The sequence below is a fragment of the Ostrea edulis genome, chromosome 1 (genome assembly GCF_947568905.1).
Source record: "Ostrea edulis chromosome 1, xbOstEdul1.1, whole genome shotgun sequence".
NCBI lineage: Eukaryota > Metazoa > Mollusca > Bivalvia > Ostreida > Ostreidae > Ostrea > Ostrea edulis.
In genome coordinates this window covers 48,343,696-48,357,617 of record NC_079164.1, presented here as the reverse complement: position 1 = coordinate 48,357,617, position 13,922 = coordinate 48,343,696, and the positions used below count along the sequence as shown (strand labels likewise).

Below are 13,922 nucleotides of genomic sequence, written 5' to 3'. Positions count from 1 at the left end.
TGTAACAAAACATTTTCGACACCAAAATGAGAGTTACTATTACTTTAACAACAATCCAGATTTTAAAAAAAGCTGTTCAGTTTTATGAGGCCATATTGTGATGGGTTGTGTTATGTCCATCTGTTAGTCAATCTGCATTGCTTCATCTGAGACATACATATGTAACTTCTATATCCCTGAGAGGAATATAGTCATGCTTTGTGGGGATGTTCCTTATGGGTATGTCATGACCTAAATCCAACATAATACCTCCAAGGTCATGGTCACTATGAACTTTGATTTTTATTTATTATTTTTTTGTTTGTCTGACTTGTTGCAATAGGTTCATACTTGTTGCAAATGTTCCATATGAGGAGGTGATATGTCATAACCTTTACTCATTGTCATATGTTTATCATTAAGGTCACAACTGACTTAGATTAAGAACTTCCTTATGTATCCAGACCGTAATTTTTAGCCAAGTTGCAACGAAGTTGAACTCGGCTATTGGTTTGGTGATGCGGGCAGGCGAGTGGGTAGGCGGTTGGGCGTCAACAATTGGTTTCCGGATGATAACTCGAAAAGTTAACAATCTAATCAAATGAAACTTTGAAATATTGTTGGGTACCAGGTAAGGAAGACCTCTTTAATTTTGGAGAAAAATGGTCAAAGGTCAAGGTCACAGTGATCGAAAATAGAATGAAAATTTCAGAAAAATTTGGTTTCCGGATAACTCGGACAGTTTAAATCCGAATCAAATGATACTTAAAGATATTGTTAGGTACCAGGTAAGGAAGACCCCTATTGATTTTGGAAAAAATAGGTCAAAGGTCAAGGTCACAGTGACCGAAAATAGTCAGAGTTAAACTGCAAACAACACATGTTAAAACAGTCTGGGTTTTTTCTGTGAGACAATTTGTAGTGATTAATCACACATGGCAAAGTTGAGCAGTATGGTATCTGTAGCAAATGATTGAACCATAGTTATCTTTCTGATGTTATCTGTTATGACAGGAGGTGATTAGAGTGACTCGAGAGTTTAAGTGTGGTGCAGGATGTGTAGCAAATGATTGAACCATAGTTATCTTTCTGATGTTGTCTGTTATGACAGGAGGTGATTAGAGTGACTCGAGAGTTTAAGTGTGGTGCTGGATGTCCTTGGTGTGCTTGTGTGGACGCTTTAGCCCATGAAATCACCATTGAAGCACCACCAGGACAAGTGGTGGGATATGTCAAACAGGAGTGAGTTTTCCCTATTCTTATTTCATCAATGAAGAGAGAAAACTTTGTCAAGGTTTAGAATTAAGTGCACAATAAAGGTACAGTTAACTCTCAATAAACCGCCACCTTTTGTTCTTTTGATTTTATGACGTTATAACGAATTTGGCGATGAATTGAATTTCCGCCATCTTGGGGTGAAAGAGTTTCCTGGTAGGGGAGCCGTCATTAACGATTATTTCACCCTTTGTAGCCAAAATATCACCCATTGTCCTCCTTTTATGAACTTTTCCCATAAAACAGTAGAATAATTTGAGATTTCCTGTCGTGTACATTTTGGATGGTTTCCGCGGTATGTAATAATTTGCTTGTTTTCTTAGAAATTCAACAGAAACCTCTTTTGTGGCGAAGCCATAGTTAAACTGAAATATTATTCGATGAGGTAAAAACAAGACTACAGTACGTTCCTATTAAGTAATTATCTTGTTTATTTAATACTGGGTACCTTCTGCCCAGGTGTACGCCGGAGATCGATAATGACCAATTTCCCGCATCACTGATCACATGGCGTTTTATCGAGATAATTAACACTTTAATATAGACTTTTGTACTAAAAATACTGTGGCAAATGGCGATAGCGAATTTTGGCGTTTTAACGAGAAATTTAAGTAATACGAAAAACGTTCTTAGAATAATGCGGCGTTATAATGAAAATGGCAATGAATTGAGTGGCGATAATTCGAGCATTAACTGTATCTATGTTTAAGTAGGAGGGAAGTATTTAGTGCAGCTGCAATTTTTTTTCCAATTAATTCCTTCAGAAATTCAACATGGAAAGCAAGAGTTATGCCTCTTTATGTTTCATCTCATCAAAATTTGAAACGACTTTCCCTTTGTCAAATTATGGTTATTGGTTAACTGTTGAGTATGTTAGACCTGATATATATTAACAAAATATGTTATGTTTCTGTTAGTTGGAGATAATTTTGTATACATGTCACTTGTGATGTATTAGCTAATTTATAAAATGCTGAAGTGAGTGATTTATTTGACAGACAGAGCTGGTGTCCCCCAAACTATTCTATACAGGATGCCAATCACCAAGAGATCCTACACATGACAGGACCAGTTTGTATGATCACTGGACCATGTTGCCCCAATGACATTGACTTTGATGTGAGTAAATATTGCATTATCAAATTTCCATTTGCTTTTTCATATTTTCCTTTATATAATAAGACAGCACATAACTAAATTTTTAAATCTCTCTTTGTTCAAATGTATTTTTCTCTTGAATCCAAGTTAACAAAATGTTTGGACTTCTTATCTAGAACAAGAACATGCCGTGATACCTGCCAAAAAAAAATTTCTAATACGTATTTGGTATCACAAATTGACCAATTTTCTAAAATCTTTTTCTTTACAAACATCTGGATCCAAAAAGGAAAAGAAAAAAAAGGGGGGAAAACCAAATGCGTAGTCATGTACAATGTTATAGAGCAGGAGGCCTCTACTTAAATGTTATAGAGCAGGAGGCCTCTACTTAAATGTTATAGAGCAGGAGGACTCTACTTAAATGTTATAGAGCAGGAGGCCTCTACTTAGATGTTATAGAGCAGGAGGTCTCTACTTAGATGTTATAGAGCAGGAGGCCTCTACTTAGATGTTATAGAGCAGGGGGACTCTACTTAAATGTTATAGAGCAGGAGGCCTCTACTTAAATGTTATAGAGCAGGAGGACTCTACTTAAATGGTAAATCCCATGATCTCTTGGATGTAAGTTCCGACTCCAGGGCAGGGTCAAACTTGGTACATGTACATGTATATACTGTACATGTAGTGTTTATGTGTAAAACATCTGAATAATATCTTCTTTAATTGTAAATATCATGATCCCAGGGATAGTAGTTTTGGTACCTTGGTGGGGCCAAAATTATCATAGTTATTCAGTGTCTTTATCATTTGAAAGACTTCTTTGATTTTGCTGATACAGTGAATCTTCTCTAAACCGGCCGGCCCTCGGACTGGAAAAAACGGCCGGTTTAGAGGGATGGCCGGTATACCGAGAATTTAGCAATTACAGACGTTTTATCTCAATATTCACAAAGTAGGTACTGTTCACTTTCATCTGGTGATCTATGATCAATTATCGGTGGAGATTAAATTAGTCCGCTTGTACCTAAAGGTAATTATGAATTACAAGAAATATTCTCGCTGAAATCATCTAATTTTCAACTGAAAATCTATAACAGGATACATAAAGAAAACACAGAGGCCTATTATTGGAATTCCTCTTACCTATAAAAACTCCGTTTACATTGATCGCTTATGTCATTAACAATTTTGTTTTGACGTTTTTAAAAAGTACAGTAGTAAAAATGAAATTGTAATTTGAATATTTCTTTGGAATTTTAAGTCTATGGAAACCAAGAAAATTAATCTATCTTTTAATAATTATCATTAACAGTCATGGGTTTGTTCTTTATGAACTACCGCTTATATCCATACGGTAATGTAGTGTAACAATATGGTGTCTGATACTGTATTCATTCGATATGTTCCGAACTGTTTTTTACCTTTTGTACAGAATTTGGAAGGGTCTCTTGGATTAGCTAAGTGTCAATTAACACCCTTGACAGCACAGGTAAACATTAGAAAATAAAGAGGCCACTAGTGTTTTTCACACCTCCGGTTGATAATTTCCCACCTGGCCAGTTGGTCAGTCAATTTTCACACCAGGACGATCTTGATCTTTCTCTGGCCAAACTTTTCTTGTCTTCAAAAAGTGGCCAGTATGTTAAGGGTAAATTACACATGCTTGTTAACAAATGTACTTTAAAAAGTGGCCGATGTCCGGTTTTCAGGGGTGGCCGGTTTTGTAAGACTTTCTTTGTAAGGAAATGTTAAGATTTCTGCCGGGACTTTGAAAATTGGCCGATATTCAGGGAGAACCGGTTTTCTGAGGGGCCGGTTTGGAGAAGTTTCACTGTACTATAATAATATATAAAAAGTGAATGCATATTTAGGAAAAGAAGAAAGGAACCCTAGGTTTATGACTCTAGGGTCCAAAATAGTATTAATGTAGTGTTAATATAACATATATATTATGTATTGTCTTTCATCAATATGGGCACTTTTGGAGGCATTTGTGGTTTTTATTTAAGAACACTTCTTGTTTTATACTGTTGCTCACTATCAGAATTTAGCCGAGATATGCAGAGCAGGAAAATTATTATAGATTCCGTAGCCCTTGGTTGTGCTAATACTCGGGTGACCAATAAGGCATTTTGGCCTCTTGTGAAATTCAATTAAGTCAATAAAATTAGTTTTTAATGATATAGAAATTATGATGTATGCAATTCATTGTGTAATTGAATTAGAATTTCAATCTACTATTATAAGGATGGTAACTATGTAGGTGAACATTGTGACCTAGTTTGTATAACAATGATGACTGATAGTGATGTAAATGAATATAATTGTGACCCAGTTTGCTGTTTTTTAAAGTATTTTCATACAGGCTGTTTTTAAGAATGAATGCTTGATTAAACGTGTTAAGTTTTAAACATGATTAATAGTATCAGATCTTCATTGAATTGCTTCAAACTTGATTTAGATAATGGCTAAAGATGGGACCACATCAGTGGGAAAAATCAGTAAGCAATGGAGTGGACTGATGAGGGAATACTTCACTGATGCAGACAATTTTGGTGTTTCCTGTAAGTGTACTGTAGTCTATTATCTATATAGTAAGATCAGCTTTATTATTATAATAATGATCAGTTACTCTTAAGAGTAACAATAGTCCAATTCAATGGATCGTCTGATTTTTCATTTCTTGACCGTGATGTTGGACCCGGGATCATTGTTCAGACAGAGTTTGTAGTTCAGTAGTAAATTAAAGCATAATAATTATTAGTAATATTTAGTAATCACCAGGGAAATCCATGTTTTAGAAACTTATAGGTTTGTAAACATGAGATGACTTAAATTGATTGATATAGCTGACAATAAAAATGGCTACTGACACTGGGTGTAAAAATGTAAAAAGTGAGGCAAGCTAAATTAGCACAATACAAACTGGGCCCCAAGAGGAAACTGACCAATCAGTAAAATCCAATGAATAAATGATGTTACATGTATATATATACACATTGATTATGAACATAATCACTAATGAGCTTGATAGTAAAAAAAAAAAAAAAAAGAAGAAGCTTTCACCAAATTGTTTTATACACCGTGCAGGTGTACCGGTGGGAAGATAATATGTACAATGTACATGTATTAGATTGGGTTCATCTTTCTGTCTAGCTTTTCTTGTATATCTTGATTTTAATCTGTGCCCATCTGCTACTTGCTTTGAAATATTTGATTATATGAACTTTGGATGGATTTGTAAAAAATGGCTGCTAACAAGTGATGGTTTATACTAAATGTAGCTATACACAGGGCATTCCTACATGTGACTAAATGCGTCATGGAATTTTGCTTTCAAATTTAATAGATAAAATGGATTTTCATCTTGAAGAGAGATTATTTTCGGAGAACAGATTTATGAACTAGCACACATTGTAAAATGTAGAATAGATGTATGTATTGTGTATTTGATAAGTCTTGTAATACCTGTACTTGTAGTCCCTATGGATCTTGATGTCAGGATGAAAGCTGTAATGGTTGGAGCAGTGTTCCTCATTGTGAGTTTGTTTTTTAAACAGAAATCTAATTATGTCAGAACTATTTTGAAATAATGAGTACAACTAAAAGGAGAAAGATTTGTCAAAAAATACAGCACATGTTGACCTACTGCATTAAATTTTTTAAATGCTGTGGGTTTGCTACCTGTGTATATATCATAGTAGACTAGATTTAACCTATATGTCATAATGTATTGTAAAGGACTTTGGTTTGGGCCTCTTCACATTCTTGTTATACCCCCCGCAACAAGTTGTGGGAGGGTATACTGAAATCGGGTTGTCTGTCCGTCTGTAGGCGCAATGGTTTCCGGGCTCTAAAGCATTATCCTTTCCACCTACCATCACCATATCATATATATGGGCTACCCATGGGATGAAGATGTTCCCTATCGATTTTGGGGTCAAAAGGTCAAAGGTCAAGTGCACTGGACATCGAAGTAGCAATATGGTTTCCGGGCTCTAAAGCGTTATCCTTTCCACCTACAGTCACCATATCATACATATGGACTACCCATGGGATGAAGATGTTCGCTATCGATTTTGGGGTCAAAAGGTCAAAGGTCACGTGCACTGGACATCGAAGTAGCAATATGGTTCGGTTTGTCATGCCATTTCTTTTTTACACTCAGAAAAGAGGTAGTTTAAACCTATTACCAACACCCTTTGGGAGATTGGGGTAAGCGGGGGGTATTCTTAGTGAGCATTGCTCACAGTACCTCTTGTTTTATTTGAAATAACATCCTCTGAACAATATAATCCTATATTCAGAAGCTAAATTTTAGAATAGCTTTTTTTCAAAATGAGCATCATATAAACAGATATGTTCATTTTGCAAAGTAATAGGAAAAGATGTGTATATACAAACGAGTTTTTTCTTCAATATTTGTAATTGAGCATCGCATGCTAGGCACTTTATGGACAAGTTCATTGTTTAGAAGGGTTGAAGGTTAACACATACACCTATCTGCATATAGTAAATAAATGAAGAACCAATGTTTACTACGCAAATTATAAAAAATAAATCAATATTATTATTTTTTTTTTTTTTTAAAAATAGCAGAATTACTTTGATATATATACATTAATTTTGGGGTGAGTGGGTGGAATGTTTGAAAAAGTTCAACTCCCAGGGGTACATTCTGTACTTTGATTATAATTGTAGTTGTGTCACAACAGCCGTGGCTTGTCCACCAGTCAACCAATAAATGCAAAACTTTGTTCTCTTATTTATCATTTCATATATAAATAAAATTATACAAATACATGTATATACACTTTACAAAACATAATTATTGATGTCCATGAAAACATGAAAGGTTTGGGCATTTTTATCATACAATTAGTAACTTGAAAAGATTGAGAGTAGAAAAAAGGAAAGTAGAGGCAGTCGACTGCTGAGAGCATACAGTTCAGAACATTTCGCGCGTCACAGTGAAAGCAGCAGAAATGAAATGTATATATAGCATAAAAATATTTCAATCACATTAATGTATACATGTTTTAATGATTTTTGATATAAAACCCTGGGAGAAAACTAAACATGAAGCTGCGCTCGATCAAACGGTAGTACCGTCAACATATTAATTCAAGTATAGCTCGAACTGCACACCATATAAATGTGCTAATAACACACCACACAACGCAAGCTGTAAATAGTGCAGTTGCCGGTAAGTACATGTGTACAAAACCCCTTAATTCTGTAAAACAGTCAATGACTGACAAAAAACACCACATCAGACAGCAAAGTACGAAATAAATGTAGTAACATAGCACCACATCAGATGGCAAACTACAAAAATAAATGTAGTGATATAGCACCACATCAGACAGTAAACTCCGCAAATAAATGTAGTAACATAGCACCACATCAGATGGCAAACTACAAAAATAAATGTAGTGAAATAGCACCACATCAGACAGTAAACTCCGCAAATAAATGTAGTAACATAGCACCACATCAGATGGCAAACTACAAAAATAAATGTAGTGATATAGCACCACATCAGACAGTAAACTACAGAAATAAATGTAGTGATATAGCACAGTTAAGTTACATAACGCAATCAAGACTAAATCTCTGGTATATAAACGAATCCATTCCTGAAAATATTATCGAACTCTGATACTTAGAATTAAGTTTATATAGAAAGCTAGCAGGAAAAATATAACAAGTTTTACTCATCTCTAGTCGAGATTAGTTAACATAATTCTAACTACACATCGTGCTGCTGTTGAAAAGCGTGCTAAAAACTGGACTACCTCGCAGACCAAAAAGTACATGGGTATCTATAATGAGTAGACAAAAGACAAATTGTTGTGGGTTGAGTCTATTCTTGACCAATACATGTACCTACAAAACTATTTTGAGGCACCATATTTTGTTATATTCTTGACCAATTCTTTTCAAATTTTGTATGAATCATCTTTGGGACAAGGGGGACATAAGTTGTAAATTTCAGGACTCCTGCACCCCTGGGGCCTTAGGGGTGGGGCAAAAACTGCCAAATATTTACCACATTTCAAAGATCTTCTTCTCTACAACACCACATCTGTAAGAAAAACTAAATGCATAGTGATGTAGAGCAAGAAGGCCTCTACCAAAATTGTAGATTTCGTGGTCCCAAGCGTAGAGGTTCTGACTTAAGGTATTCCATGTATAATGAAAGGATAATGAACAATTTTGAAGGATTTAGATCAACATAAAAGTTTATTGTTAAATAATGATGAAAATGAAGCAGATGGAATTCACATGACTGGTAAATGATTAGAAGCTGACCTTTTTGCACTTAAGACTTTTTTGGAAGAGTTGTCTGCCCTTTTTAAAAATAAGAAAAATCTAATTTTCTAAAAATGTGTGTAGTCAATCATTAATTTTATTTCATAGTTTCATAAATTGAAAGTGTATGTAACTTTCTACCAAGAGATCAGTATGAAAATATAATTTGTTTTTAAAATATTGTAATGAAACATGCTTTTCCCATATACTTCAATGTTAAATTCTAGGTGAAATAAATCAAGCAGTAAACAAAATTTTGAAAATTCCTATGGTGGATTATTTTTATTTGATGAACCTTTCAAAATAATACCATGATTACAAATATTCCACCATCCATTTATTAGATATGAATATGGTCATTATACATTGAATACCTTAAGGGCTGGGCCAAACTTAGTATATAGTGTTTATGTGTAAAACATTTAAATATCTTCTTTAGTGCTATTGATACCCCATTGAAACTAAAGGAATATTTAGGAAGAGCAGGTAACCCTTTACCAAAATTGTAAATTTGATGATCCCAGTGGTAGACGTTTTGGTATCGGGGTGGGGCCAAAATGTTCAGTTATTAACTGTGTTAACAATATACATTTTTGACTTCTTGATAACTATCAGTCCTATTCTTTTTATGCCCCCGAGATCAAAGATTGGGGGGCATATTGTTTTTGTCCTGTCTGTCATTCTGTCTGAAACTTTAACCTTGCTAATAACTTTTGAACAATAAGTGATAGAGCTTTGATATTTCACATGAGTATTTCTTGTAACAAGACCTTTCCGTGGGTACCAACATTTTTGACCCCGTGACCTTGACCTTGGAGTTTGACCTACTTTTTGAAAACTTTAACCATGCTAATAACTTTTGAACAGTAAGTGATAGAGCTTTGATATTTTACATGAGTATTCCTTGTGACAAAACCTTTCCATGGGTACCAACATTTTTGACTATGTGACCTTGACCTTGGAGTATGACCTACTTTTTGAAAACATTAACCTTGCTAATAACTTTTGAACAGTAAGTGATAGAGCTTTGATATTTCACATGAGTATTCCTTGTTACAAGACCTTTCCATTGGTATTAAACCTTTTGACCTTGACATTTGGCCTACTTTTGATTTTTTTTAGCTCAAGTGAGCTTTTCTGATCGCTTTTTGTCCGTCATCTGTCTGTCCGTCCGTCTGTCTGTCTGTCCATCTGTCTGTTAAACATTTACATTTTCAACTTCTTCTCCAAAACCACTGGGCCAAATTTAACCAATGTTGGCACAAATCATCCTTGGGTGAAGGGGATTCAAAATTGTTCAAATGAGGGCCAACCCTCTTATTCAAGGGGAGATAATAACAAATCAGTAAAAATACACTGAGAATTTTTAAAAATCTTCTTCTCCAGAACCAGTAAGCCAATTTCATTCAAACTTAATGCAAATCATCCTTAGTTGAAGGGAATTCAAAATTGTTCAAATTAAGGGCCAGGTTATTTTCAAAGGGGAGATAATCACAAAAGTGTAAAAATAGGGTGGGGTCATTTAAAAATCTTCTTCTCGTGAACCACTGTACCAGTATAGTTGAAATTTACATGGAAGTTTGCTGACATAATGGAGATTCAAGTTTGTTCATATCATGGCCCCCAGGGGTCGGATGGTGCCACAATAGGGGAAACCATATTTTATATGTATTTATATAGGAAAAATCTTTTAAAATCTTCTTCTCAAGAACCATTGAGCCAGAAGAGTTCAAATTTACATGGAAGCTTCCTGACATAATGCAGATTCAAGTTTGTTTATATCATGGCCCCCGGGGGTCGGGTGGGGCCACACTAAGTGAAATCATATTTTATATGTGTTTATATAGGAAAAATCTTTAAAAATCTTCTTCTCAAGAACCATTGAGCCAGATGAGTTCAAATTTACATGGAAGCTTCCTGACATAATGCAGATTCAAGTTGTTCATATCATGGCCCCCAGGGGTCGGGTGGGGCCACAAGATTTAAATAACATCTTCTTTAATGCTATTGATAATAGATTGAAACTAAATGTATATCTAGAAGGATAAGGTAGCCCTTTACGACTTGTTTAATCCAGAAATATATTATAGTGGGCAGACCTAAAGTGTAGCATACTTACTGTCAATCAAATTTGGCCACCCCTTAAATATTGTATACATGTTAATTGATTTTAAGTTTTTCACCAGATTGTTGTTAAAGTGACATGACCAGGAATTTTCATTCTGTCATGATTAACACTAGAATACCAGTACATTGTAATAACAATGTATGAAAATTCACTGATATGTACTATCATTAATTTTTTTTAAAAATTATGATAAAGATAATTATGTACTGATTAACATTCTGCAACATCTCTAAGATCAATCTCTTATTCAACATCATTCATTGCAGTTCAGTAGAGGTACACCATTCTATGTGCTACAAATAAAAAAGTTGACAATAACATACAATTGTGGTTACTGTACATTTCAGCAGTGAATAACTGAATTGCTACACAAAAATTATTTTGATTGCTTCTCATTAAGCGTCATATGGTGTTATTAGTTTTACTGTAAACTGAAATATTAAGGTGATGACTAGATGGTATCCCTCAAAAGCAGGTGACCCACGAGTTACTTGCCCCTGATCATAGATAGAAAGATAAGTCATATGTGGAAGAATATTTCGTAAAGAAATGTGTTTACCATGAAGAAGGCAAAGAAAATTGTAGGGATTTTTTTTACTAATTAAGATTACTAATTAAACTCTAATTAGCTCAACTATTAAAAATGTAAGAAATAAATATAGCAATGAACGCAATATGGAGAGAAATACGATTTGATAGAAAGTGTACAGAGTATTATTTAATTAACATAATTAATCAAACCCTAATTCTCTCAGATGTTAAAAACAGTAAGAAATTTGATATCAAAAACTGTAAGGGGCAAGATCAAAAGATTGATTTCGGATAAAAATCTAAATTCAAATAGTTAGGGGGAGGGGGGGGGTAAAACTTCTGTAAGTTTCTCTTATGGACATCGATTACACATTAGTCGAAAAAGGAGAAAGACAAGTGACTGGTAAAAACTACATGACGATATTACATTTTAATGAACATTTGATAGTTTTAATCTACACTTTCATTTGTGAATAAACAGAAGATAGGGTATACAGAGTTATTTATACTCGTTTGTTCTTACTTGTTAATCAATTATAGTTTAAACACTCATCGTATCTAGTTTAGGGGGTCGATGGGGGGGGGGGGGGTAAAAACTATGTGAATTTAGTTTTTTTGTGAGACATTGAACTTTTGATCTTGCCCCTAGGAAGTAGATAAATCAACGAATGCAACATGGAAAAAAATAATATTTAATAAGAAGTCTTATTAAAAGCAATACTGATGATCCCTAGCTGTGGTCAAAGTAACATATCTTTAGAAATTATTTTTGAAAGTACAGAAGGGTATTTTTGATCGAAAGTTAATCATAGAAATTATTTTAATTACCCCCCCCCCCCCCTTTCATTCAGTACACAAAATCAGTACAATACTTTCATTCAACATTATAACCCATTAAAAAGAGCATTCCTCAAAACCTGCTTTTCACGGATATCAAGTTAATTATTAAGGCCAAACTAACTCCAGATCCAGGGCGATCTAAACACCTACTTTTGAGGGATACCCGATATGCTTTACCACCCAGCGAGCCCTATGCTAGACCTGCCTCTTAGGGATACCAAATTAATTTATAGGGCTCAACTAGCCCGGGTTCCTGATCGATTTAAACACCTACTTTTGAGGGATACCAGATTAGCTTTACCACCCAGCGAGACCTATGTTAGACCTTCCTTTCAGGGATACCAAGTTAATTAATAGGGCTCAACTAGCCCAGGTTCCCAGGCGATCTAAACACCTACTTTTGAGGGATACCAGATAAGCTTTACCACCCAGCGCGCCCTATGCTAGACCTGCCTTTCAGGGATACCGAGTTAATTATCAAGGCTCAACTAGCCTGGGTAACCGGGCGATCTAAACACCTACTTTTGAGGAATACCCGATATGCTTTACCACCCAGCGAGCCCTATGCTAGACCTGCCTCTTAGGGATACCAAATTAATTTATAGGGCTCAACTAGCCCGGGTTCCTGATCGATCTAAACACCTACTTTTGAGGGATACCAGATAAGCTTTACCACCCAGCGAGACCTATGCTAGACCTGCCTTTCAGGGATACCGAGTTAATTAGTAGGGCTCAACTAGCCCAGGTTCCCGGGCGATCTAAACACCTACTTTTGAGGGATACCAGATAAGCTTTGCCACCCAGCGAGCCCTATGCTAGACCTGCCTTTCAGGGATACCGAGTTAATTATCAAGGCTCAACTAGCCCGGGTTCCCGGGCGCTAAAGTCACCTACTTTTGAGGGATACCAGATAAGCTTTACCACCCAGCAAGCCCTATGCTAGACCTGCCTTTCAGGGATACCGAGTCAATTATCAAGGCTCAGTAGCTCGGGTTCCTGGGCGCTAAAGTCACCTACTTTTGAGGGATACCAGATAAGCTTTGCCACCCAGCGAGACCTATGCTAGACCTGCCTTTCAGGGATACCGAGTTAATTAATAGGGCTCAACTAGTCCAGGTTCCCGGGCGATCTAAACACCTACTTTTGAGGGATACCAGATAAGCTTTGCCACCCAGCGAGCTCATGGGAGAAAATATACAACGCTAGAGGCTACGCTGTGAACTCGATAATGCATATTCCATTTCCTTAAAATTCAGATACATAATGAAAATCAATCATCAAAATTTAATAGAAAAACCAAGTATGCAACATTTCCTTAAATGTTAAAAGAAAAATTTAATGCGCACTGCTCGGGTGCTAGGCTAGAAGTGACCACTCTATCAACTAGAAGCGCGAATAACGCACGTGAAAACTCTGTCGCTCCCTTTGACCAATCATATTGCTGTATCATTCCTCCAAGACAACAAATTTCTACTTTACTTGAACCGTAGAAATTTTCTAGAAGTTTTACCCCCCCCCCCTCTCTCTCTCTCTCTCTCCCTAACTATTTGAATTTAGATTTTTATCCGAAATCAATCTTTTGATCTTGCCCCTTACAGTTTTTGATATCAAATTTACTGTTTTTAACATCTGAGAGAATTAGGGCTTGATTAATTATGTTAATTAAATAATACTCTGTACACTTTCTATCAAAACGTATTTCTCTCCATATTGCGTTCATTGCTATATTTATTTCTTACATTTTTAATAGTTGAGC

At 35.4% G+C, this 13,922-nt stretch overlaps 1 protein-coding gene across 3 annotated transcripts in view; it reads left to right on the top strand.

Moving 5' to 3' along the window:
* The window catches only part of LOC125651836 (phospholipid scramblase 2-like), a 33,461-nt gene that overhangs the window by 17,404 nt on the left and 2,135 nt on the right, over nucleotides 1-13,922 (top strand). For all 3 annotated transcript variants that reach the window (XM_056152840.1, XM_048880652.2, XM_048880636.2), the window contains 4 exons: nucleotides 1,091-1,221; nucleotides 2,253-2,373; nucleotides 4,814-4,916; nucleotides 5,833-5,891. In XM_056152840.1, coding sequence (XP_056008815.1) covers nucleotides 1,091-1,221; nucleotides 2,253-2,373; nucleotides 4,814-4,916; nucleotides 5,833-5,891 — 414 coding nt within the window. The remainder of the gene's footprint in view (nucleotides 1-1,090; nucleotides 1,222-2,252; nucleotides 2,374-4,813; nucleotides 4,917-5,832; nucleotides 5,892-13,922) is intronic.